The 25,875-nt window shown below is 43.5% G+C and overlaps 2 protein-coding genes and 1 long non-coding RNA gene across 11 annotated transcripts in view; 1 reads left to right on the forward strand and 2 right to left on the reverse strand.

Moving 5' to 3' along the window:
• Window positions 1-317: 317 nt before the first annotated feature.
• Window positions 318-12,492, reverse strand: LOC118120650 (WD repeat-containing protein 47). Its single transcript, XM_047342790.1, has 16 exons — window positions 12,279-12,492; window positions 10,941-11,131; window positions 10,643-10,726; window positions 10,183-10,267; window positions 9,004-9,315; window positions 8,303-8,742; window positions 7,145-7,241; window positions 5,705-5,877; window positions 5,373-5,630; window positions 4,678-4,753; window positions 4,314-4,471; window positions 3,972-4,138; window positions 3,693-3,863; window positions 3,416-3,547; window positions 2,488-2,706; window positions 318-2,360 (listed from the first exon to the last, which is right to left on the reverse strand). The coding sequence occupies exons 2-16, from the start codon at window positions 11,096-11,098 to the stop codon at window positions 2,218-2,220; spliced, it is 2,673 nt and encodes an 890-aa protein (XP_047198746.1). The 5' UTR covers window positions 11,099-11,131; window positions 12,279-12,492; the 3' UTR covers window positions 318-2,217.
• Window positions 12,493-13,135: 643 nt separating this feature from the next.
• On the forward strand, window positions 13,136-23,316 carry LOC118121274. 2 transcript variants are annotated; one of them, XR_004698304.1, is made up of 4 exons: window positions 13,136-13,463; window positions 20,818-20,981; window positions 22,340-22,495; window positions 23,118-23,316. It is a non-coding gene; the product is annotated as an uncharacterized LOC118121274 (long non-coding RNA). The 2 variants fall into 2 exon arrangements; XR_004698303.1 differs by having other exon boundaries at window positions 13,136-13,416.
• The window catches only part of camsap2a (calmodulin regulated spectrin-associated protein family, member 2a), a 47,663-nt gene continuing 36,566 nt past the window's right edge, over window positions 14,779-25,875 (reverse strand). For 3 of the 8 annotated variants that reach the window (XM_035177030.2, XM_035177028.2, XM_035177033.2), the window contains 8 exons: window positions 23,732-25,835; window positions 22,314-22,450; window positions 21,501-21,727; window positions 20,799-20,895; window positions 20,267-20,332; window positions 18,749-18,864; window positions 18,284-18,402; window positions 14,779-17,522 (listed from right to left, as the gene is read on the reverse strand). In XM_035177030.2, the coding sequence (XP_035032921.1) occupies window positions 17,217-17,522; window positions 18,284-18,402; window positions 18,749-18,864; window positions 20,267-20,332; window positions 20,799-20,895; window positions 21,501-21,727; window positions 22,314-22,450; window positions 23,732-25,835 (3,172 nt within the window). In that variant the 3' untranslated portion in view covers window positions 14,779-17,216. The remainder of the gene's footprint in view (window positions 17,523-18,283; window positions 18,403-18,748; window positions 18,865-20,266; window positions 20,333-20,798; window positions 20,896-21,500; window positions 21,728-22,313; window positions 22,451-23,731; window positions 25,836-25,875) is intronic. The other 5 variants (XM_035177036.2, XM_035177032.2, XM_035177035.2 and 2 more) reach the window with 3 other exon arrangements.

Raw genomic sequence — 25,875 nt, forward strand, 5'->3', positions numbered from 1 at the left:
ACAGTAAATGCATGATGACATTTTTCAGTCAGTGGTTATGACCCCTCACAGTTTAGCCCCAGTTTAGCCACGTCAGGAGGACACAGCACAGGGGTTGGGAAAGGGAACAGGTGAAAGCAGAAAATAAGCATTTGTGCACTCTGCATTATGTCTGTAATTTACATGTGTGCACCCAGAGGTGTGTGTATGTGTGTGTGTGTATGTGTGTGCGTGTGTGTGATAGTAAATGCAGATAAATATATAAAACAGATTTAAATTGTCATCTTTTTAATATTTGCTAACTCGACACAATAAAAAACAGTGTGATGGCTCTGAAGTGTAACTTAAAAATACTTTATTTAATTTCAAAAGCAAGAACAACACTTTTATTTTATATAACAGTTTGACACCCAGTGACCCCTTCAACAAACTTTGTCTTAAAACCACACAGTTGGACAATGACGCTGAATTTGCCATTGAGCCACAGATCATGTAAAATATGATGCATAACATGACTTGAAATCTCCGCTGTGCCGTCTTCTCTCTCACATGCATCAGGTGTCTGTGTAGGTGAGTAAAAAGTGAGAATAAAAATAAAATCTTACTTGTAAAAGTAAATACAAATGTGCCTGGATTTGTCATTTCACTCTTTGCAGTCTAGCAGCATCTCTTAGTTTAAAGTGCATCATGACCGTTGTCCTCACATCAGTCTCCCAACATCTCCTCTCATTTACACCTCTGTCTGTCTGTCTGTCTGTCTGTCTGTTTGCTTGGTTTGTTTGTTCGTGAGCAGGATTACGCAAAAATGATTGGGCGGATTTCCACGAAACTTGTTGGAAGGATGTGCTACGGCTGAGAGAGGAATCCATTCAATTTTGAAGAAGAAAATCTTTTCCGTTTGTTTAACTTTGTGAGATATGGTGTTTTTTTCGACATTTTCGTGATTTCTGAAAGAATAAGTCATGGATCTTGATGAAGAAAACAATCAGGTATATTTTGGGAACTGATAACTACGAGTGTGTGAAATTTGGTGCAGCCTGATTGAATTCCCAACACTGACATTTTTGTGTTGCAATTAATTAATTTAGTTTGAAATAATTGTTTGGGCTGATACACATTTAAAATTAGTTTTGTTCAACGCTGTTATTCCGAACCTGAACAAACTGTACATCCAGCATTTGTGCAAAGTGCTAGTTCACTCTCAACAACAGATGTGGTGAAAAAACTGGAATCTATACACGTGTGCGCACATTTTCTATACATGGAAAAAGTCGTATGAGCAAGTAGGATAAAGCTGCAAATAAATAAATAAATCTATCAGTCTACAAATGTTACAAAAAGGCACATTATGATATGCATAACCAAACGTGGCTTCCTTCCACGACATGAGTCCAGGTCACAGCTTCATGAACTGCGCCGCTTCAGCTCTGACGACGGCTGATTCACATGAGGTTTAACATTTAGAGGAAATAACTAAACTAACCTGAACGTGTGCTCGCAGTGAACTAACTCATGCCTTTCACTTCAGGCATATCAGTCACCTCTCTGATCTAACTACAACTGTGCCATTTCATCTGGATGCTCTACAAGGCCCAAAACACAAAGAAACATGCACACACACACACACACGCACGCTCGCGCACACACACACACAGAATATTTTAAGCATTTAAACTCACATGGACCCACAAAAAACACCATTAGCTCCTTTACTTAGCTTCTCCTTTACTTCAACTTTAATTACACTGAAACTGCAACAGTACATTTGTGCACTGTATATGCAGAATGCCACACACACACGCGCTCACACACATTAATTTTATAATAGGGACTGAATTTTCCAATTTAAAAATGTGTCAGTCACACAATGTATACAAACACACACACACGTAACAAAAAACACACACACACACCTTTAAACTCTGCAACATATACAGATTGATGCTCACAATGTGCACACACACACAAACACACACACACATCCAAGTACAAGTTTTTTTAAGTGACTGGATTTTCCACCTTAAAATTATTTCAGTCACGCAATGTACACACACACACACACACACACATACACACACCTTTAAACTGTGCAACATACACGGATTGATGCTCACAATGTGTTTGCGTGTGTACGTGCACAAACACACACAGACACACCGTGCAGCAGTAAGTGATCCCACACTGCGCTGAACTCCGTTCCTCCTCCTGCTGCTGTTAACCAGTGTGTCTCTGTGGCCCTCAGGAGCCCGGAGCCCAGAGGACGACGGTTCGATCTGCAGAGGAGGAGATGAAGGTGCGATCGTTGGGGTGCCACCGACACTGGATCACCTTGTCACAGTGCTCCCCCGCCACTGTCTGAGGGAGGGGCTTGGTCAGGTCACCTGAGGTCAGAGAAGAGAAAAACATGTTTGCTTCTTTTGAATCAAATGCATTTACTATATATTTGTACTTAAAATGTGAAATTTAAAGCAGATCATTTGACCCCTTGTGTACAGTACATGTTCCTACCTTGCAGGTCACTGATGATGATCTTGTTGTCATAGGAACCTGTCAGAAGATGGTGGGCTCCAGGTGAGAAGCGCACCGAGCGGATGTCGCTGCCGTGGGGTCGATACGTCTGCACTATGCGGCCTCCTCTGATGTCGTACAGCATGCAGGTGCTGTCCTCCTGACCAGTGGCCAGCAGCCGGCCGCTGGGATCCACCGCCACTGAAGCGACGGCGCTCCCTGAGGGACACAGAGCGCTGATAAATAACGTTTTTCTCATTGAGGATATGTTTCACTTTGGATCCAGTCATAAGAAATGGCCAATAATATCTGTTGATGTGAGCCTTCCACAGATATCATGATATTAGTGTTCGTTTGCCGATATGAAAACTTTTATTTCACAGAATAAACAGTGCAGAAAAGAAGCACATTTATCTTTAAAAACATCAATGTTTATTATTCAAGTTCTATATGTTTGGCTGTATTTGCATTTTGTGGTTAAACTGTAGAAATTCAAACCTCAATTACATTTCTTTGTCATGAGGATTTGAAAATGACATCACATAGATCAATACAAAATGTGTATAGGCTGATATATCCCTATAGAAAATGTTTCAGTATCAGCATCAACCCTAAAAGATCCATATCTATCAGGCTCTAAATAAAATAAAACACTAATATATAACAATAATATACAGTAATATATAATGTTGTGATTTCTACTTGTGAACTAATCTGCTCAATACAAATGTATTTTTCTTATAATGTCACAAAGAGTATTTTCAAAACCGAATGTTTACTTTAAAACCTTTACTTTTGTTAATAGAAAGAAAGACAAAAAAAACTACGCTCCCTGAATGTTTATATTCTACTTTTTTTCTTAAATTTAGGGGCAATAAACGAAATTTAAACAGATCTGCAGCCGGGTGAAAGATGAATCACGACCCACCTGAGCCGTGCAGCGTTGTTCCCAGCACCCGGACACAGCTGGGCACCCGCAGGTCCCAGAAACGCACCGTCTTGTCCTGGGAGCCGGAGGCGATCATCCACCCTCCCCACGTGTACAGAGTCAGAATGTGACCTGTTGGACAACATGGAGAAGCCTTAAATACTTCATGTAGGTTTGTGTTTTTATTGGTTTATTATAATGTCACTGATTTACTGTTTCTTAGAATTAGAGTGTGCTGTACACACACGGTTCCCTCAGAACTGTTTCTTCAACATACCCGTGTGTCCACTCAGAGCATGAAGGCCTTGTCCTCTCTGACAGTCGGTGGTGTAGATGTTACAGTCTCCAGCTCCGGCGCTCATCAGAATGGATCCTCCGCTCTCGGGGCCCTCCATGAAGGCCAGGTCCCTGATGGTGCCGTCGTGCATGCTGAACTCCAGGTCCGGGCCTGAACGACACACACACACACACACACACACACACACACACACAGATGGAAGTTTGAACTATTCAGATGAACCTCGTGTTTTCAGGGCTACATTTCAGTCATCGTTACCTGTGGCGTTGCAGCTGTCGGCATTGAAAGGCAGGACTTTGACATATTTATCGTTGGAGCCGGTGGCCAGCAGTTGTCCACAGTGGCTCCAGGCGACACAGTAGATGGAGCCTTTGTGGTGTTTGTTCCTCCGGAAGCGCACAACCGGCTGCTTTACGGCACCAGGGCTGACAATCAAGACAAGAAAATACAAGGGACTGACTCACGACTGTGCAGGAAGGAGAGTGACCTCAACGCAATGTCATGTTTAGTGACGTACGTTTCTAAAATGAATCGCCTACCCTGACTTTAACTTTCATGACTGATCTTTGCTGTAGGAACGTGCCTGTGTGTGGCTCCTACCTGGTGGACAGGCTTTCTGGGTAGGCACAGACTCGCAGGGTTTTTGAGTTGGAGCCGACAGCGTAGAGCGCCCCCGAGGGGTGGAAGGCCACGGCGCGTACTGCCTGTGTGTCCTCGAGCTGGTTCACTTTCACAAACTGGGCTTTGGACTTCCCCACCTGTCCAAGAAAATCAGAAAATAAATGATAATCCATAGAAATATCATTATCTGTCATCACAGATGTTTTTTACCTGACCTTTACCTTCCTGTCATCGCTTTAAACACATTTAAACATTATAATATGTAAAGATAGATTCACTACACTGAGCTAATGTGGAACAGAGAGAAACATTATTACTATTTAAGCAGAAGAGTTGAATGTACCTCTTGTGTGTTACGTGTTGCAGAGCTGCCGGGATCTTCTTGCGACGTGGGACAAGGCGCTCGGATCCTCTCAGCGCTGCCGTTCAGGACACGTTCATCCACAGAATGTGAAAAACAGATTATTAGTTAACCAACATCTTCGCTTCTAACCAACTAACGCTTCTAACACAGGTGAGATGCAAAAAACGAAAAAATAAAATAAAATAAAACAAACATCTCCTGGTGAAAAAGTGGTGACACACACATAGAAGTCACCGACAAAGATGTCAAGAGAGTTTGTGGTGATAAAACGACACCGGTGATAAATACGTCACTTCCTGCCTCTGCCTGCTGCACCAGGCGGCTCCACCTCTCACCTGAATAATGATTTGATGCTGTTGTGTATGTGTGAAAGGCAAACTGCAGGTAAACTCCAAGCCAATTCTCTGGACTTTACCCGCAGGTCATGTCTGAAAACAGCTGTTGATAGACAGAGAGTTTTTTCTCTCTATAAAAATCACTTTTTCACTCGGACACGGAGCCCAATAGAATAAATCACCATGTGGGGCTGCAGAGGGCGCTGTTGCTCATACATAGTGTTGCTTTAATATACGTATAGAGCTGCAGAGTAACACAAGGAGAAACTAAATGATATATATATTACATGTGATAATTTCTTGTAATGGCTGATAACCACACATCGGACAGGCTCTGACCTTTGACTGTTAGGAACTGGAGACTCGCTGAGGGAGGGCAAGCCGTGGCTCCCGGTCCTCAACGGGGTGCTGCTGCTTACACCACCGAGCTTGTCCCTCGGCAGCCCCGTGTCTGGCGTGTGCCGGGCGTTGGCGGTCCTGGGACTGGAGGCGCCGTCGCTTCCCGTCAGTCCGTTCCACTGCTGGCCGAGATGTGTCATCACCTCATCTCCTTTGTGGTCAATCCCCGCGTTCATCTCCTCCAATTTCTGTATCGATCTGGAGATGAGACCACAATGAAGTTTAAATTCACGAAACCGATTACGCTGAATCTTTTAATGTGACTTGCTCACCTGCTCAGGAAGGTCTCGGTGAGGTTGTGCTGGGCTCGGTCCTGCGGCTTCACACCCCCCTCCAGCAGCATCTGCTGATACAGCTGCCTCTGCTGCTGCTTCTGCTCCAGATGTTGCTGTACACGGAGGTGCTGCCTGTAAAACTCCTGGATGTGCTCCTCGGAGTCACAGCACTGGAAACACACACACACACACACTCAGTTAGCCAACACGACAAGACAATGCTATGTAGAGCCAAACTCTGACAGGATTTATTTGACCTTAACTTGCCCTGTAGCCTGAATGAATATTTATTATTGCTTCTCAGTGTTCTCTGATTCAAAGCTTGGCACTTCTCAATGCCACCACACACACACACACACACACACACACACACACACACACACACACACACACACACACACACACACACACACACACACACACACACACACACACACACGATTATAATAGACTAACTCTCTCCCAAGAGCCACCACTGACAGCTCTTCAACTCCCAGGGCCTCGTCCTCCATCATCCATCCAATAAAAAGTTTTCAAGGACCTCATCACATCCAAAGGGTCTACAGTATATTCTCTCTCACCACTTTTCTCACACACACACACCAATCTCGAGCTACTTTTCTCCACTAGATGGGACCTGGGATGCATAAAGATGAGCGATGATGGAGGCAGTGGGCCATCTCGCCCGCACATCAAATCAGATTATGTGCCTTCAGCGTCCATGACCTCCACCCCCCCCTCCACTAGGACAGGGTCAGCGGGAGCGAGAGCGTCCCTTGGACACGTGTGGTCGAGATTCGGCGGAAGGATTTATGAGGTGTGGAGGTTTGGAGGCAGTTCAGGGGGTAACTTTTCCAAATCTCTTAAATCTGGATTAATGACGACAGACTGAAAATCTCTGTGTGACTTTGACTCAAGTGACCAGACATGACAAAACTAAATGAAATGAAAGTAGTTCAGCCTGAGCAACCGAAGGTGAGACAACACACTCCGACATATCACCGATGGTTTGGGGTCCGTAAAGTTTATAATGCAAGTATCAAATACAACTAGAATGACACTCAGACGAGCACATACCTCCACCAAGGCTCCACCAACAGGATTTATGAAATCACATTGAAATCTACAAGATCCAGATTTCACACACTGCCCTTAACCTACCATATTTTTTTCATCAAGATAAATAAATTATTCTCTGGGAAGTCAACGAAAATGTTGAAAAACGTCCTATCTCACAATATTAAAGAAAGTGAAAGAAAATTCCTCAATAAACACCAACATTTAATGGGTTCCCCCTTTGGTCATGTCCCACCCATCCACAAAATAACATGGAAATCGGTTGAGTTGCTTTTGCATAATTCTCTCAAAAACAAACAAAAGCACAACCTCCTTGGTGGAGGTAACAAACACAACCTGATTGTCTGTAATTGTTATCACCTCATTTGTGTCTGTGCTGCAGGGCGGCTCTCCATCTTTCCCAGGAGTCAGAGGTGTGCGTGTGGTGTTGGGACCATCCGGCCTCTGTGGTTGTTTCCTGTGACAATTCACAATTATAATTTTTTTATGAAATTAATTTGAGTTTAAGTAAAGAGAAAGTAAGACAACACAATGCAGAAAACTTCATGTAAGTGAAACTCCAGGATTATACTGCACGTAGCAAAAGGAAAGAAAGAGCAGTAATGTTTTCACTTGTCAGCAAACAACAAAAATAAGGTTGAATGTCAGAGCAACAGCAGTTCAATAAAGTTTTAATATTCAAATTTGTTTCATTCATTGCTTTTATGTAAAAAATGGACTTAAACTGTAGCACTATTTAAAATGTGGTGTATGTACTAGTTCCCTCCTGCAGGTGGAGCCAGTGAGAACCTGACAACAGTCTGATAAACTGCAGCTTACAGAAGTTATTTCATTTAATGCTCTATTAACTCATTTTACTATTGCTGGAGCTGCCCTGTTTGCAGGTAATAGACCACAAAGATTTCTTGATTAATATATAAAGGCGGGAATTTATATTCTGTAGCTGAGAAACTGACAAGAAGTAAAGAGCATGAACACAGGATGTGCAGCGATGGAGAACATAATAAAATTACATTTGAAGATAAAAAACTTCTACCCTCCATCCATGAGTAACAACAAACATCTGTTTTACCTTTTTGTTCCAGATGCTGAGCTTGTTCCAGGATTTCTGCACCAACCCGCCTTATTATTTGCAATAGCACTAACAAGAGCAGGAATATTTTTATTTGTAGAAAGCTGAGATTTTAAATAACGAGTCATTAAGTGAGAGCTTTCGATTACACTGCAGCTGCCGCGTTCGAATGCTTTGTGGCATTCACTGCGGGAGATGACAGACGAGGCAATATGTCTGTGTTAAAGAAGGGCTAATAGGATTAATAGAGCTGCAGATTGAGCTATACAACGAGATCTACCACTGGGTTAGATGTGTGAGGTTGCAGATGCACACGCAAAGGCAGGGGAGCTTAGGAAAACAGCTGCTGGAGAGAGAAATAAAGCTTGATGGACACAGAAGTGCAGTGATACAGGTGCATCTGTTCCACCCAGTCACTCAAAACTAGCACGTTGCCTCCTGCTTACCTCTCAGGTGAATCATCCTGCTGATGCACGTTATTCTCCACAAGGCTCCGGCTCAGAGCAGACTTCATGTTCGCCTCCATGCTCCTCTTGTCCTGCGCCGCCAAACCGTGGGACAGGCCGTCCAGGGCCGGATTGAGCGATCTGGACATGTAGGTGTCGGCCGAATGGGGCCTCTGGCGGAAGGGCGAGGCGGGACAGGGAGACAGGCGGTTGATCAGCGGAGTCAGGAGGTCGGCATGGCCCGCCTTGCTGGGCTTCATCAGCCGGTCCACGTGGATCTTCAGGGTCTTCTGCTGAAAGGCGCACGAGAAGTCGCCCGGAGAGACGTTCTGGAGCCAGGACAGCAGCGACAAATCCAACTCATCGCAGCCGTTCCCGCAGAGCAGATCCACGCCGAGCAGCACCTCGCTCTCTGTGATTTCCTCACCAGTCGCCTTGCTCTAGTAAACAGGAACAGCCTTGTTAAGATCATTGACCCGAGGCTGGAACTGTTGAGATTTTGTGTTGACACCTGCTTGTCCTGTAATGCTTTAAATGAGACCTGATAGGAAAGAGTTTGGCAGTAAGACCAATATCCCCTAATGAGGTTTTGTGGCAGAAAATCTGATTGTAGTTTGTGTTATGTCATGAACCTTTTACTGCTATATCGACATCCAGTGGAGTTTGCTGGTAACACTCTCCACGTCCAGGGGTCACATTACCTGACAGAACTCGACACAACACTCGTACAGGATCCCTTTGATGAGCAGCTGGAAGAGGCGGTTGCCGCTCGCCCTGAAGCCGGCCTCGCTCAGCTTCCTGTCCGCAGGGATGAACTCGGCGACCATGACGCAGGCCTCCTCGAAGCAGTGGACGCGCGCCGTGCTCGGGTTCCAGTCCCTGAACTCGGCGTGGTGCGTGAGGCGGGGCAGGGTGAGGAGAAGACACAGCTTGCTGTAGTCGTCCTTGGACGGGCAGAACTCCTCCAGACTGTGGAGGCACTTCACGGCCTCCTGCATGGTGAACTCCATCTGCTGAAGGTAAGAACACAGAGGCTGTGATAGTGTTTTCTCTAGATTCCTGTTTTTCTACACATAAAAGCTGATGTTTAAAAGGCCTGATGTGAACTTCTGGCTTAAAGAGCTACTGTACTAACAACATTAAAAGTTGTATTTATTTGACGTTAGGTTGAGAGTGTCCATGCTACATGATCGTCTTGTTTTTAGAAGCCTATCAGTCCGTGTGCTGGTGTAACTACGCAAGCAAAATCTTGTTTTCGTTGCGGTCTGTGTGTGTCTGAACAAAATAACTTAACAATGCATTGATGGATTTTCACTAAACTTAGTGGGAACATTATTCAAAAGTTTATCTACAGGTGATTTACTTTTTGAGCTGTTCGGTCAAAGGTCAAGGTCAAGATGAACAAAAACATACATTTTTCAAGATGTGGCTGCAAACAAAAGATGTATAGAGCAAAATTCTCAAGTTTATATTGATCAGAAAATTATTCCTCATGAGAAAAAACCTTTTTTTTTGCAGTATCTGCTTCCTATAGGACAATATACATGACCTGTATTTTAAAAATAATAATTTTATAATGTAGAATTCATCAGAGAGGTTAGAGAGATTGTCCTTAAACCACCAGGTCACAGACAGTATTAAGTGAGATGCAGTATGTGCTATATGATCTGTATCTACACTGTTTTCCAAATATTCATATGTAGTTTTATGGTCCCAGTTCAATCAGAGGCTTCTTCTACAGACCACTGAGCAGCTCCACTGGAGCAGAGAGAAATCAGGCTGCTATTATAAAATAATTTGTTTTCTCAGCTTGTGTCTTAGTATGGGTTGTGTCAAATCCCCAGCATGCACATTAGTTTTCAAATGACACTTATACATACATTTTGTGGTTCTTCAACAGCTGACATGGCGTTATTTACACACAGAGCTTCCAGAAACTTCTGCTTCAGAATGATGTAGCGGAACCTGGAAACACAAATCTCAGTGTTAGGAAATGAACTCGTTCTTTCTTGAGGAATAGGACAACTGAGTGGGACGACTTTTGGGACAATGTTTGGTGACCAGTGAGAAACTGAGGCTGTCACACGTATTTTTACCCCAGTACATCACTGAGACTTGACCTAATTCACGACCAGTCTCCCACTGTACTGGCAAATCTCACCCAGTCGCCAACAAAGGAAACGCTCATCACTGCTCTACTTTATCGGATATTAAAAAATATGAATTTAAAACATCAAACAATCCAAACCTACCAGTAACAGTTAGGGACAGAAATTACAGATGCCAATTTAGATATACATGTACATAAACACAATATACAATCTATATTACTTCTCTCACCTTTTCTTCTCAAACTTGTCCATCCCTTCTAGAGGCTGAATGAACTGCATCACCTCCTCCCACTGGCCGTCCAGAATCAGCTGCCTGTTGAAAGTGGACAGTTTAAGAGGGATCTGAAATCTGTTCCCTCATCACAGTGCTACTACCTAGTGAGTCAAAAGGCCACAGACGTCACAACTATATGAATTTAGTACAAAAAGCACCAGAAAATAACTTCATGATGGAAACAGGCCTGTCCTAACTAATACTTGTGTCTCTAGGCTGATCGGCTCCTGAGTGCCACACGAGTCTGTCTTACCTGAGGAAGAGCATGTCGTCGGAGTAGAGTCCGTTGATGACGCCGCTCTCCTTCTCCAGGGCCAGCATGCTGATGTGCAGCTTCCTGGAGCTCAGGAAGTCCAGCATCAGCTTGATCACCTCGGCCTCCTTGACGTTGATCGTCTCCTCGGCCGTCATGGTTACAGACCTGCCGCGGTGGCAGCTTACTGGCTGCGGCACAGAGGAAGGGAGAGGTTACTGTGAGATTCCTACAGGAACTTAAAGTGTCTATACTCTTCTGCTCAGGAACTCTTATGTTACATTTCTAAAAACAGCTTGTTTGTGTGTAGCCCAACAGTAAAGTCGAAGAGAGGTAACTTTATAGTATATGATACTTACACAGACAAATCAGTAACCAGTGTCTATGTTTGTCATGCAGAAACCTTCATGTTTACATTTTTATCCTCTTAATATAATTAATATATATTTGGATGGAATGTGTTCTTTTTATTTAGAGTTATTTGTAATATGTTTATGGTTAAATTGATAAATGACGACATCTAAGGAAACATGTTTATATTAATATTGGAAGTATTTTATCATCATTGGTATAAACATTTGACCCCAAAACACCACATCAGTCGTACTCTACCTCCAATTATAAGGTTTGTCTGAGTTTACAGTATCATCCAGCACCTATCAACTCCCAACTATAGTATTTCTGTAGCGTGCGAGTGTGATATTAAGTTTAAAGATGATGTGCAGTGGAATCCATGTAGCATTGACATAAGGAACAAGCAGTGTTTGCAGACTGACACTATTGCACATGGTGGCACTTTATGATCGCAGCATGGTGAACACATGATAAGACATATCTGAGGAGGCAGAACCTTCAGGCTCAGACCATCAATGGTTAAACACTAGTCAGGCAGCTGCAGTGAATATGGGACTCTTCATTATGTATGATGCTCTCTGTGTTTGTGTAAGTGCACTGAGAGGAAGCAGTGGTGTCTTCAGGTGGAGGCAGAGCTGACACCGCCCTGTTTTTATTCCTCACAAACACACGCACACACGCACAGAGACACAAACGCACAGACACACACACACACACACACACACACTGTCCTGGATGTGACCGTTGCAGGTCTGCGGCCTGAGCCTCAGCACTTTCTCTGCGCTCAGCCGACACCTTGTTTACAGCATGACTGCACGTAACACACGCGCACACACACACCTACAGACACACACACACACGCACGTGCAGGAGTGGACACACACACGCAGGACAACAGAAAGCATCAGTGTCAGTCAGTGTCCCTCTCTGCTGCAGGACATCGTGCAGGACTGTGGACTCGAGGCTAACGTGCGCACTGCTCACCTGTCAGTCTGCGCCAATGACGAGCCGCATCCACGCCGCTCCGCAGTCTGCGCGTCCAGGTGCGTGCGTGTGGGTCAGAGGGACGGACAGAGGACAGAGGGACGGACAGAGGACAGACAGTAGGAATCTGTGTCAGTGTTTCAGAAAGAAAAACGCTCCTCTCCGCTCGGACTCTTGTACACAGCTCGCGGTTGCCATGCGGACGCATCCGCACGAGCACCAATCAGTTGCGGCGATGACGCCCGCAGGCCACACCCACTGCACGGGCTCAAAGATCAGCCAGGTCCGTGACCGAGGTGGATGATCATGATATCACTTATAAAGAAGTGAAACAGAACCACTAACATCATGGATTGGTTCAACAAATTCAGTGTTGGATGAGTTTTTAAATGATTAAAAGAAGCTGTAGTATACCCTGCATTTAAAGTTCAAATAAAAGAACAACTTTCCAAAAAATAAAGTTGAGATCAACTTGACCTCATATGTGAATATAACGTTTTTCTGCACCTATAATAATAATTTATATATCTAACTGTTAAGATTCAGTTGGAGGTTTGTTTATTTATTTATTCTTGGGTTAAGATGTCCTTTTAAAAGTGAATGTGTCTGTGATGACTCTGTTACAGTTTACAGCAGTTTAACATAGACATGGAAAAAGTAAAGGGGAAATTAAGGGGGGGGAAATATATAGATACAATCTTTTCATGTATTTTTTTTATGAACATCTTTTTTCGATGGGGGGAGGGATGTTAAGATGCAGTAGGAGGTTTGTTTATTGATTTATTTATTCCTGGGTTTCGGTGTAGATCGACGTTATAAGGACAGAGTGACAGTCCACACAGGGGGGTGTGGTCAACTCGACACACCTGGCGGCACACCGTGGAGCTGCAGCGGACACATGCTGATGCCACAAACCTCCAACCAACACCAGACCTTTCTAACCCAGAGGACCTACTCTTTTCACGACATTTATTCACTTTGCACGGGGACACTTTCCCATCGCTGAGCTGATACCATGCGGCAGCGTCTGAGCTGACCGAGCTCTGAGCCTGGCGTGGCCGCAGGGGGGCGCCCAACAGACCGCGTGGTGGTTCACGAACCCGCTGGTGGAAGACGTCGGGAAGTTCGGCTGAAGACCGTGAGTACTCCACGACCTCCCTAGTCAGCTAGTCTGCCTACACACAGGTAAGTGAGGCAGACAATACAAGTGGACTGCATACACCGCAGGGAATGAATCAAATGTTACAGGGCGAATGTGAAGGAGCTAGCAGGTAATAATAACGACGACAAGTTGGGGCTCGTCCGGGATCTTTGAGTTACTGCCAGTGGTTCGAAAGGTGTTTACGTGTGTAGTGTGTATTTGATCCGGTGTTTTGTTGGGTATAATAGTACATTTGTGAGGTGTTAGCTGAAGCCAAATTGTTTATTAGCTCGCTTATGCTAAGCATTTCAGGTTGGCAGAAAGGCAGCAGGTGTTGAGCTGTGTGTTAATACAGTTTAAGTTGTGCCAGTTTTAGCTGTAGAGCTGGTTTTGTGTCTTAAAGGTCCACTGTGTAAGATTTAGGTGCAATTGATCTGTTGGCAGAAATTGAATATGAAATAGTCCTAGTGATGTTTTCATTAGTGTGTTTCATCTAATTGTACGAGTTGTTTCTTCACCCTAGAATGGACCCTTTATATTTAAATACTTTCTATTCACATCAGGAGCGGGTCCTCTCTACGGCGGCTGCCATGTTTTTTTTTTACAGTAGCCCAGACTGGACAAACTAAAGACCTTTTGAGTTTTTATGACAACTGAAGGCTTCCACGGGTTCTCTGTCATGTTTGGAAGGGGAGGGTGAGGTGAGGGGTATTCAGCTGCAACATGACACTTCACCACTAGATGTCACTAAATCCCACACACTGAACTTTTAAGTGTGGCACGGTTGTGACGTGCACCGTTTTGTCTCCAACTATAATAATTCTTGAAATGTTTTGATGGTTTTAACATTTATCTAATTACTATTTATCAATACTGAAATCATCAAAAAGTTATGAAGAATTATAAAGTTTCTCTTCAACTAAATCAATCCTTCATTTTTTTTTAGGTTTAATAACTATTAATACATTTTTGGGATAATAAAATCATCAAAAAATTATGCAGAATTATAAGGGAATATAAAGTTTATCTTCACTTACAATTATTCTTCATATATTTCTATTATGAATATTACAATTAATTTAAAAAAAGAATGAAGTATATGGGAAAATATTATAGATAAATATATAGTTGATGAAAGTGATGGGCAACACCAGCTCACATCAAGAAGGTTGTGGGTTCGAACCTTCTGACCAACCAGACCCTTTCTGTGTGGAGTTTGCATGTTCTTCCTCTGGATTTTTCTCCACTTTCCTCCCACAGTCCAGAGACATGCAGATTTCTCTAAATTGCTCAGAAGTGTGAGTGTGGTTGTGATCAGCGACCTTCACTCGCTGCAATTAAAAGTACAGATAATGGGTGAACCATATAAATGCTGAGGCCATGCTTAAATTTATTAAATGTAAATGAGAAAAAAAAAAAATCCCACATGTTCAGCAATATGTTGAATGACGTCGCAGCGTCTGACAGAAACAAAGTCATCATCGTGAATGAGCTAACATGAACACACTGTACAGAATCATTACACTTTAAATTATCCTTTTCATTTCTTGGCCTTAAACAGCCAAAAGCAGCTGCACAGAGATTTTCTGTGGACAAATTCTCCCGATAAACACAGAAACACTTTTTCAACTCTGTCAATTTTTTTTTTACATTTTCAAAAACATGTATATGTTCACTTTTGGTCATAAATACCCCCCACCCCCCCTCTTTATAGCTCAAAGCAAAGCACCATGATGGCAGATTTAATTAGTTGGAAATCATACCTGTGAACGGTGCTGATTTTGACATTCAGTGGTAAAAGGAACATGATACCGACACCAGTGAAACTCTGTGGTGAGTCTCGTACCCGTTATACAACAAGAAGGACCGGACCTCCTCTGCTTTGCATTATTATGTGAAATGAATCCTCCCGTTTATAGAAAAAAAGAAATTGAATATATTTCTTGCCTTTATAAGGACATGTTTCATTTATAAGTGACAGATGCTGCTAATACACATTCATGTAATAACAACAGACGTGTTGAAAATGTAACAGTGTGGCCATCTTGACTTAGTAACTAACTGATGTATGACTGGCTTTTTGAATAACACAGCAACAGACTTGTAACTACTCAGAAATGTAAACTCTGAGTATAAATGAACTATCATTCACTTCATTTTGGTGCCTGGTGGTCCGGAAGTGCCTTGACATTAGTATGCCATTATTAATTATGAATTATAATAATTATAATGATAAGATAATTATTATAAGATTAAGTAGTTTGGCAATCTTGAATTTAATACTGTTAATGTACAATTTAAGTTTGAACCCTGATATAAAGAGAAATACTTCTTTTGTGTCATTAAGTCATACTGGTAGTGATACCAGAGTGTGATTACCTCTGCCAAGGTTATGTTTTTAGTTTGTTGCTTTGTGAACAAGATTACGCAAAAACTACTGTGCGGATTACCAAGAAACTTTGTGGAAGGATGCGGTATGCATCAGAGAAGAACCCATTAAATTTTAGTGCAGATCCAGGGATGTTTTTTTTTACTTTCTTGACATTACGAAATTTCCTGTTTTTTCTTTCTTTTTCAGGCATATTAATGTGACTGTTGTGGGACAATTTGATGCAGCTTGATTGAATTTAAGAGGACTGTTGGGCCTTGGCGGATGTATGCGCTCTACGGAGTGCCTTAAAATCTCTATCTTAAAATACTGCAAAGTTCTTACATGGAGCAGAAGGAAGCATTTCAAAATAAAATATAAAAGAAGGAAATAATACTGATCTTTTTATTTATTCACAAACCTGCTGTTGACCAGCAGCAAAGTGATCTACAACACTGGTTCTCAACCCTTTTTTGGCAACTGCTGTGAGTGTTAGCGCTGACACTCAATGGATTTTTTCCTGTTATTTATCCCTGTTAGACAGTTTTATGTAATTATTGGAACAAGTTTTGAGGTTGCAACTACTCAACAAAAAAGAAATTCCTCACAATGACAAGAGACATGACAGAATATTTTACAGACGTATCATAGCGCAGATCGTTTGCAGGTGTCCGAACCCACAGGTTGAGAACCAGTCTAGAATAGAACCATCCAGAGTAACGTCCTGCATGGTTTGAAAATCACTTTCTCAAAGAACAGGGTTGAGAAAAAGCTGAAACCGCTTTGCTTTGTTGAGCTGAACACACATGTACCGTGTGGCTAACGCTAGCTGTATGCATTTTATGTCTTTTTGGCCCTTTGTAGTTTAACGTACCTCAATATACAAACTGTTTCGCCCACTGAGATGAAGACGTTTTCTTCCAAATACAAAAAAAACATCCGTTTAAATACGATGCTTTACAACCACCTCATTACACTCGCACGCTAAAAACAAAACAAGCATAAGGCCACACATCAACAGCAAAATGCACGACTCAATGCAAAATCAATCTGTACATGAATTTAAAACATTCAGTGCTTCAGTAAAATGTCCTGGCATTCATAATGTCTCTTTTTTTGACGTTTGGCACACAGGAAACGAGGACCACACTCGTACAGGGACAATCTCTAGTGAAGAGCGTCATTCTCCGACAGTGGCATACATTCCAGTTGTTCTTTATCTTTGAGTCTGATCATTATCAGTCCAGAGTAAAGGGGAAGAAACAAGGGCAGGAATGCAATGAGAGGAAAAACAGACAAACGTAAAAACAAGACAAATATGCATTCATCTAACTGGCATTGCAGGTGTTTGAATCTTTATGGATATGTACAGTGAAGTGCAAATTGAAATGTGTTTGTTCCATATGAGAAGGGGAACGGCGATGTTCGATTAGGACAGGGCAGGCACTACTTTTTTCGGGGTGGGTGGCTTCTTGGTTTGCCAGAGGTGGCTGTGAATTGTCACGGCGTCCACGCTGGCTGACATGGTCTTGGCCGGTATCTGACTGAACTGCTTCTTGTCCGAGTTGTATTTGTAGAGGCCGTCGATCATCTTGCGTGTGATGCTCTTAGGGCCGATGCCTGTCAGCTTGTTCATGTCCTCTGACTCGGGGCAGTAGGTGTAGAGTGAGCGGAACTGGCAGCCAGCGTCACGGAACAACACCAAGAAGTTGTTGGCCCCCGACTTCTCCATTTCCTGTTGAGTTAAGGGAAGAGCAGCTCCTGAGATACAGTATGAAGGTCACGTGGGACACAAAGGCTGTGGTGATATGTGGCTTTTCATTATTTCGCCTCAAAAGAAAATTACCACTGCCCAGGAGGTTATGTTCGTTTGTCAGCAGGATTACACAAAAACTGAACTTTTGTAATAGAAACTTAAAAATTAGTTTCTATTAAAAATTAAAAGGATCGGACATGGGCCAAGGAAGAACCCATGTTATGTTGGTGTGTGGATCCGGACAAAAGAGTAGATCCAGGAATTTATTTTTCACTTTCTTAAACATTGTGAGATGGGTCTTTTTATTTTTTCCCACAGATTTCTTAGAGAGTTATTGTTGGATCTTGATGAAAACAATCAGGTATATTTAAGGGACTGATATCTTACTGTGTGCTATTTGATGCAGCTTGATTGAATTTAAAGTCTCACTCTCGTGAAAATGTTTTTTATATGCTTTTATGTGATACATGACGTATTTTGAGCGAAATAAGCAGTCAGCTCCATGGCTGAATATATCCACCTAAAGGGCACGGTCACACAAAGTTCACCAACTCCACGTGAAGCCACGCTGGGATTTGCTTCGCCACAGGAGGCTAATGTTTAATCCACCTCGCTCGCACAGGTTGAAGTGAACGTGAGGTGAAGGTTCGCCATTGATACATTTGCGCGTGTGACCGGGCCTTCACACTGCAGTGAACAAATTCAAAGCTAATACAACTTGAGGGTGTTCATGCTCTTACCTCCAGGATCTTATTCTTCTGCCCCTCGTTGACCTTGCCTGCGAGGCAGCAGTGGGCCATGGCGTTCTGTATAATGTGCTTATTAGACTTTGCACTGGGCTCCTTGTAGAGCTTCGGTCCTGAATGAGAACAGAGGAGAGGACGTCAGGATGAGGCTGTTGTTATGGCAACTACTCCAGTTACGTCAAAGACTCCTCTCCCCATTTCTTTTGATAAATCATGTATGAGGATTCTGGTCAGTCTGACAAAGTATTATGAGCAGTGAACGCAGCATTCAGGTAATTGGAAAGACCACATTTAAATCATTATATAAAACTTTATTTTAGTATTAGAATATAAGCGTAAGAGAAACAATTCCCTAAGAATAACTAAATTAAGGAATCTTCTTATTCCATGACTTCCATTTAGCATTTTTGTGTTTGCATGAAAAACATCCTGCAGAGGAAAGATGCTTAGTGGACGTACCAGTGTAGTCTGTGTTGGATGTAATGGAGGAGGTTGTGGATCCGTTCTCCCAGTCCTTCTCTCCGTTTCTGCTGCTGGAGCGACTCGGGGACAGGAAGCCATCTGCAGAGTCTGGCCTGGAAAACACACATACACACACAGAGTAAATTAGACCACCTTTCTGCATGGGTGCTGCTCCCGAACACTCAGCAAATCACACTGTGGGCAGGGCAGGAGAATGCTGCAGTATAAACGCCAACTAAGATATTTTAGAAAAACATGTAAATCCATTTCTATAAATGAACCAACAAAGTTATGGTCGAGCTGTTGGCAGTGTCATTTTCCCACCCTGTCGACATCATGTTTGCGAGGTCCTTCCTCCACTGTGGTGGAAACTGTGTCGTGTCTCAGTGCACAGTCGGAATCTGGGATTGTTTGGGTTGTGCAGCCTTGCAGTAACTACTGAAGCAGCAGAGCTCGCAAGCACAGGCAGTGACGTGAAGCAGGGTGGTGCACTGAAGGTCAGTAAAAGAGGTCAGTCCAGTGTAGTGCAGCACTTGGCATTTACTTGCTCTTTTTGTGGACTGCCATCACACAATGTGTCTCCTGCATCTTTGTTTTTTCCAATTCCACTAAGATTATAATATGTTTAAAACAATTTAGACATTAATCCGCCTCTGTAATTATGTGAATTTATGTAATCGGACCCCACATTTAGCTCAAATGTGCTGGTGGCATTTTATTGGGAATATAAGCCGCCCACACAAGTCATTTTAGGTTTAGTTTGTCAAAAAAACTGAATCTGCCAATGAGATACAAAGTCTAATTTTGATTCAATATATTTTTGACGTGTTACTGGATGAATTTCAAAATATGGGGTTAGATGGAACTTTTATTACCTCCACCAAGGACGTTATGTTTTTACCCCTGTCTGTTAGTTAGTTTATTTGTTTCAGCAGGATTACACGATAAACAACCCATCAAATTTTGGCACAGATCTGAATAAAGGGGCAGATCCAGGATTGGAACTGCCCCTTTAAACTTGGAGGATCTTGATAAAAACAAATAGGTGCATTTAGGGGACTGATTATTATGAGTGTGTGCAATTTGGTGCGGATCCAAATAAAGATCTAAATCTAGCCGATGTAAATGTGGTTTATTAAAGGGGCTGTTGGGCCTTGGCTGAGTGCCCCTTCTAGTTCAGGGTGGGTTCTACAGCATGAATACATGATGTTAGTGGCTCTAAACAAAGCTTGATAATTTAATTAGATGTTTTGTTAAGTGAAGAAAAACAGAGCAGGGAGTGTAAATTGGTGCAAAGGATGCAGCAGAGCGACAAGTGATTGTGTTGTGGGAGCGATGCTGCTGAATGCGAAGCGTTAGAGCAGTGATTCGAAGTTAGACATGAGGATCTTTCTAAAAAGGGCTCATTCAATCCCTGATAAAACCCAGTGAAGGTGGGACAGGGTTTTAGGTGAAGGATTGGGGCTCAGGACAGCGTGAAGCACCTTAGGGTTTAACAGAGAAGCAGAAACTAACCTTCTCCTTCTCAGTTTAGGAGAGCTCAGAAAGTGGAGGAGGCTGCCAGAGGCTAAACTAGCACTTCTGACAAGTGTGAAACAGCAGGAAAGAAAGTAGTGAACAAAAGAAGGAAAGATATACACAGGAGAAATGTTAGACCTGAGGATGTGGGTTAGTCTGGACAGCTTGGATTTAAAAAAGGATCCGAAAATATCACCATTAAAACACATGAGTTCAAGTTTGTCAGATATTGTCAGGTTTCATATGAAGTTGTTTGCCACTGTAAAAATATTGTATGTGTTATGCAGAATTTAATACTTATTTAAGATGGTGTGATAATTGTTATTCTTAAAGTAAATTAACCAATTTGTATTTTTTGTGGATTTTCAAATGTTATGACTTCTGCCAATGATTATCAACCATTATCAAACATAAAGCTTTTCATACTTATCATGTTTACTAAATATATCTAACTGCTTCATTCCTGAGTGAATCAGAGTTTCATTACACTGTCACCTCAGAGACTTAGTTGATTAAAACCCCATCTCACCTCGGCGTCCTCTTCTCAGACTGAACGCTGTCGCCGTCTCCCAGGGTGAGCGACGCCAGGGACAAGCTGGAGACTGAAAAGACACGTTGGCGTGAACCTGGATGTGAGACAACGAGATGTGGCACAGCACGACACGGTTACACCAACACCACGAATGAGCACATCACCGGACCGTCCACTGTGGTTTGTGCCAACCTTGTTTCAGAGAAATGCAGCTTCAGCGCTGTGACTACGATGAACTCTCACATGAAATACACACAAACCTAATATACAACCTGCAATACATGGGTAAATGTGTAGAAATACACACTTATATATGAGAACACATATAATACACATTAGTGCTGCATTTCTCCTTTAAATTTGAATCTCTATAATTTTGTGTAAATGTTACAACACAAAAACATTGTTGCTTATAATTATTTCCTATTAGAATATTGATTAGGTTATTAAAACAATTGATCAATTTATATAATGTAATATCAATGCCAATATCAAAACAAATATTTTACTTTATCCAGTTGAAAGCTTGATTTAGATTTATACTTTTATTTGACGTATTTGAGGATAAATCAGGACTATAATAGAAGAATAGCTAGTTGTATAAGATATATTCAAGTGGCACAAAGAAGCAGTGACAGCACGACACAGACGGGATGACGTTGACCGCTCTGCCTGAAGACGGGCCGTTTCCATGGTTACCTGTGGCAGCTCTGACGGGGGTTTTGGGGGAGTCCACACTGTCGCGATGGATGGACTTGGGCCGGCCCCGCCTCTGCTGCTTGGTGCCGCCGCCTGGTCGAGGTTTGATGATGGTGTCCATGTCCTGCATGAGCTTGAGCTGCTTCCTCCTGAGATACTCCTGTTTGATGAACTCCCTCCTGGCCTTGTCCTCCTCCTTCCTGAGACGCTCCTCCTCTGCTTTCAATCTGAACGGACAGAGTCAGAGCCGTGAGAACAAATACTGTAAGAGTTTGAGTTTAGGATTATTTTCTGCAGTGTAGTGGAGTTTTTAATCTGTTCTTTTTCAAGACATGTTGAATCGTTTACTCTATCAACAGAAAGTTGCTAAGACGGCATCTGATTCAAAGATCAATCATCAGTTTGGGTGCTACATTTTTTTCAAATGTCTCTCTCTCAAAAGTAAAGATGTTCTGCTTTTCTTTCTCTTTTCAATCCATCCATCCTTCTACTCATCTCTACTGCTCATCCTTTGAGGGTCAGCTGACATTCACACCTATTGGATTCGAACCCAGAACCTTTTGAGTCATGTCACCTTAGAATCTTAGTTTGCAAAATGAATGTCAGATTGAGATATTAATATATAAAAGTAGATGTTGTAGGAGTGATGGTGTCTCTTTTCTTTTCAATATAACGTATTGCGGCAAAAAAAAAGTCCAGTTGTTAGAGAGTGATGTGTTATGCTGGCTAATCAGAAAGATCACACGACACTGCATTGGTCTAATTGTGTGTTGAAAGCGCCTGTGGACTTATTCTCCGGACGTGTAAACATACCGAGCTTCCTCTTTCTTCTGCTCCAGCTCGGCCTCCAGCTGCATCTTCTTCTGCTGACTGTCCTTCTCCCTCCTCATCCTCTTCTCCAGCAGCGCCGCCCTCTTCTGAGCCATGTTCTCCTCGGCCTTCCCATCCTCCTGAGCCGTGGGGGAAACAGAGCTGGTCAACTTCCACTGCTTCAGGTAAATGATGTTCTCAGCAGAGTAAGAACTCAGTGTCATTTACAATCTCATAACATAATGTAAAACCGGTTTATCCGCAGTTTATTAGGATCTTTTATGGTTGTGACACGCTGCAGATGAAGAGGCTTATCTGAGTATTATGACTGTGATACTTTTATTCTTCTTATCTGATAAAAATGATCTGAAACGTGTTACAGATTATATATTATATAGTCATCTTCTAAGGTCGTCTGTTCTTTGTATAAAGAAATGAGATAGTCAAAATGATGAGAGTTTTCAGTTGTTTCTCATTTAAGCAAGGAAAGGTTTCGATGTTTATCTATATCTGCATTATGTGACTGCAAGGCACATATAAAAATCTGTATTTCCATTATTTCTGAAAAGTGTGGTCTCTCAAATATCACACTCTATACCCATTCTGAACGTAGTGTAAATAAAAAGTCATGCTCCAATAACATTTGAATTAAATTTGGACTGAAAAGTTATGACTGCAAATGTATTAAATATATAAATACAAGGTACAATTCGGTTTCATCTAGATTTTTATTTCATGAATCATCTATCAGTTTCCACTCTCTGCATTTCTTCAGTCTAACACTTCTCCGACCCCGCATTTCCACAGCTGGGCCTGAATTATTCACAACAGCCCCAGTTTTCTGACCTACATCGAAGCTCAGACTGCGGCGAGCGAACCGTCCAACAACCAACATAAATGAGGAAGATTACACTGTCTCCAATCGGCAAGTTTTCCGGAACCAATCTTCATCTCGTGTCAGGAACATGTTCGGTTGCTGATTAAAAACAAACATGGCTGCCCTGAGGTTCAAATGTGTAATTTATTTTTTTTACCGAGCTGCACCAACATATTTTTAAGGCTTCTAGTGATTTTGCGCGGCTGTAACCTGGAGGCTGCATGCTATGGTTTTTATTATTTATGATGCTGATTCTATGTTTTAGGTTTTCCTTTTAAGATGAGTGATATTAATGTCTGCGTTGTTATTCTGTGCTTTTTACTTGTTGAGCAAATGGGGTGCAACAAATGTATATGATTATTCTAATCGAGACAACAAATATATTTTTATTAAACTGTGTACGGAGCCACAGAAAGGGCCAAGGGGAGAATCTTTTGATGATTGCTTATAGAGAAGATGCAACAAAAAAATAGATATTGAGCAGAAATGAAACAATGGAATCAGAAAACAATTCTCCATTAAATTCTCCGAAACAACAACCTACCTTGAAGAAGAAACCGCGACCCCTCCTCTGCTCCTCCTCTGGGCCGCCCACATCTCCCTGCTGCATCTCCAAACCATCATCCAGTGTCAGGTCGTCCAGCGGCTTCACCACAAACAGTGGAACCTCGATCAGGTTGCTCTTTGCTTGACCCGAGGCTTCTGGCTGGGGAGGGATCTCAGTAGGTGTCACCGTGAAGGTCTCCACCACAGGGTGGGCCAGAACATCTACAGCTGACTTCTGAACAGCGGGTTTCTGGTCATCTTTCTCCATGTCAGCGATCTCGGATTGGCTGTGTGCCTCCGTCTCCTGGGTATTGGCGTTTGAATCTACTTTTGTTTGCTTTCTTTTGTTCTGCAGGTTGGGGGAGGTAGGGGGTGAGTGGGCTACACATGTACTGGCAATCTCCCTCTCTGGGGAAAGGAGGAAATCTGCCTCCTTATTTTTCTCTCCATCTGGGGCCACTGTCTCTGGATTGGCACGCGCCGGTTTCTCCCCCATGTAAACAAAGGTACTCGCCAAAGGCTGGCAGGGAGAAAATCGCCGCAGCCTCGGGATGCTGTCGACAGATTGCGGGGCGGTCAGGACCCGGTTGTAGGGGGCCAGCTTGAGCTCGGTGGGACGCGGGGTGCGAGGATTGCGTGAGTGAAAGGAGGCAGATTTGCGCTTGATGCTGGTTGGAGAGCGGTGGGTGGAATGAGGGGAGTCAGCAGGAGAGGAGGGTCCTGAGGATCGAGTGACAGCTCTGTGTTTTTGTGGCGAGGGGTTCGTCAATGGAGGAGCGACGACCCACGCCTGCTGATGCTGTTGCTCCCTCATGGCCATGATGACTTCCTGCTGTTGAGCCAGTCGCTGCATCTCGGTCTGGAGGAAGGCTAGCGAGTGGTTGAGTTTATCGATAGACCGTGTATACTCTGTGAGGTCCACTTCGGTTAGCTGAGCCGGACTTTGTCCACCCTCCTCTCCTGCTCCTGGTGACTTTGTCCAACAGGAGGCTGTGTTGCTTTGCTCCGCCCCGTCGGGTGTGTCGGCCTTGCTCCTCCCAAATTTAAAGACGGGACTTGCTGCCTTGCCTTCTGCCTCCACTTTCCCTCCTTCATCACCGCTCGCAGCCCCGTCCCCTTTCCTCTTCACCACATTGAGGAACGCCGAGTGACCCATCTTTTGCCGATGCCTCGTAAAAGCAGCCTCCACTTTCTTCTTCTGCGCTTCGATGGCTTTCCGTTTCTCCTCCAGCCTCATCCTCAGCTGCACCATCTCCGTAGCAATGACTTGAGCGGGGTCATTGGGTGGAAGCTGGACAGGCGAGGGCGATGCCCGGACAGTAACAGGCGGTGGGGTCTGTTGGTGGATGGGGCTGTGCTCAGGGGTCGGCGCCCAGGAGACGGATAACGGGAGGCCAAACTCTGAGCCCTCGGGCGTCATCTTGAGCGAGCTGCAGCTGCCCCTGCCTGAGTCTGGTGCCGATGGATTGATCTTCTTAAACTTCTGCTCGGCAAAGTTGGTCAGCTTCATTCCTGAGGGGGATTTGCTCTGGCTGCTCGGGCATGGGCTCGGCGAGTCCATATCCAGCTCCATGTTCACGGAGCAGTCTTTCAAAGAGGAATCCTCGTCTAGCATATCCTCTGTTCGGAGTTGGATGCCTGTGTCGACCTCTGTGGTGTCTGTGGTGCTCAAGGGTCCTTTGGAGTCCAACTCTGACACCGGCTCTAAGCCACTGGCCCCCTGTCCCTGACTGTGGAGGAAGAAACCGTTGTTGATACCCTCCACCGGGGGCCTGCTCGGACTGTGGATAATCTGAAGGGCCTCCTCCATGGAGGGAGCTGTTGCCATGGCACCCTCATGTCCATTGGGAAAAGCTTGCCTGCTGGGTTCCACACCAGCTAGGCTGTCTGGGCAGCCCTCCTCCTCGATGCCAATGCTCTTACCGTTCACTGGCTGGAAGGACAAGTTGCGCTTCATTCCTCTGGGCAGGTGGTGGACCTTGAAACCAGAGCCGTCGTCGGTGCTGACAGACCTGACCATGCCTCGTGTGGAGGAAAGAGAAGTGGGACCAGAGCCCTCTTTGTCAAAGGGGATGTCAAAAGACACTCCGTAAGGCCCAGACCTGAACAGAAGCACAAAAAGGAATGATATCATTTACTTTT

The sequence above is a fragment of the Hippoglossus stenolepis genome, chromosome 14, assembly GCF_022539355.2.
Source record: "Hippoglossus stenolepis isolate QCI-W04-F060 chromosome 14, HSTE1.2, whole genome shotgun sequence".
Taxonomy (NCBI): Eukaryota; Metazoa; Chordata; class Actinopteri; order Pleuronectiformes; family Pleuronectidae; genus Hippoglossus; species Hippoglossus stenolepis.

What these genes read in the sequence shown, in the direction of transcription:
- LOC118120650 (XM_047342790.1), bottom strand. Translation starts at nt 11,098, where the DNA reads ATGACGGCCGAGGAGACGATCAACGTCAAGGAGGCCGAGGTGATCAAG. An exon ending in CCAGAAAGCCTGTCCACCAG is followed by an intron (nt 4,139 to 4,313) that starts GTAGGAGCCACA and finishes CTTGATTGTCAG; the next exon opens with CCCTGGTGCCGTAAAGCAGC. An exon ending in CGACAGCTGCAACGCCACAG is followed by an intron (nt 3,864 to 3,971) that starts GTAACGATGACT and finishes TGTGTCGTTCAG; the next exon opens with GCCCGGACCTGGAGTTCAGC.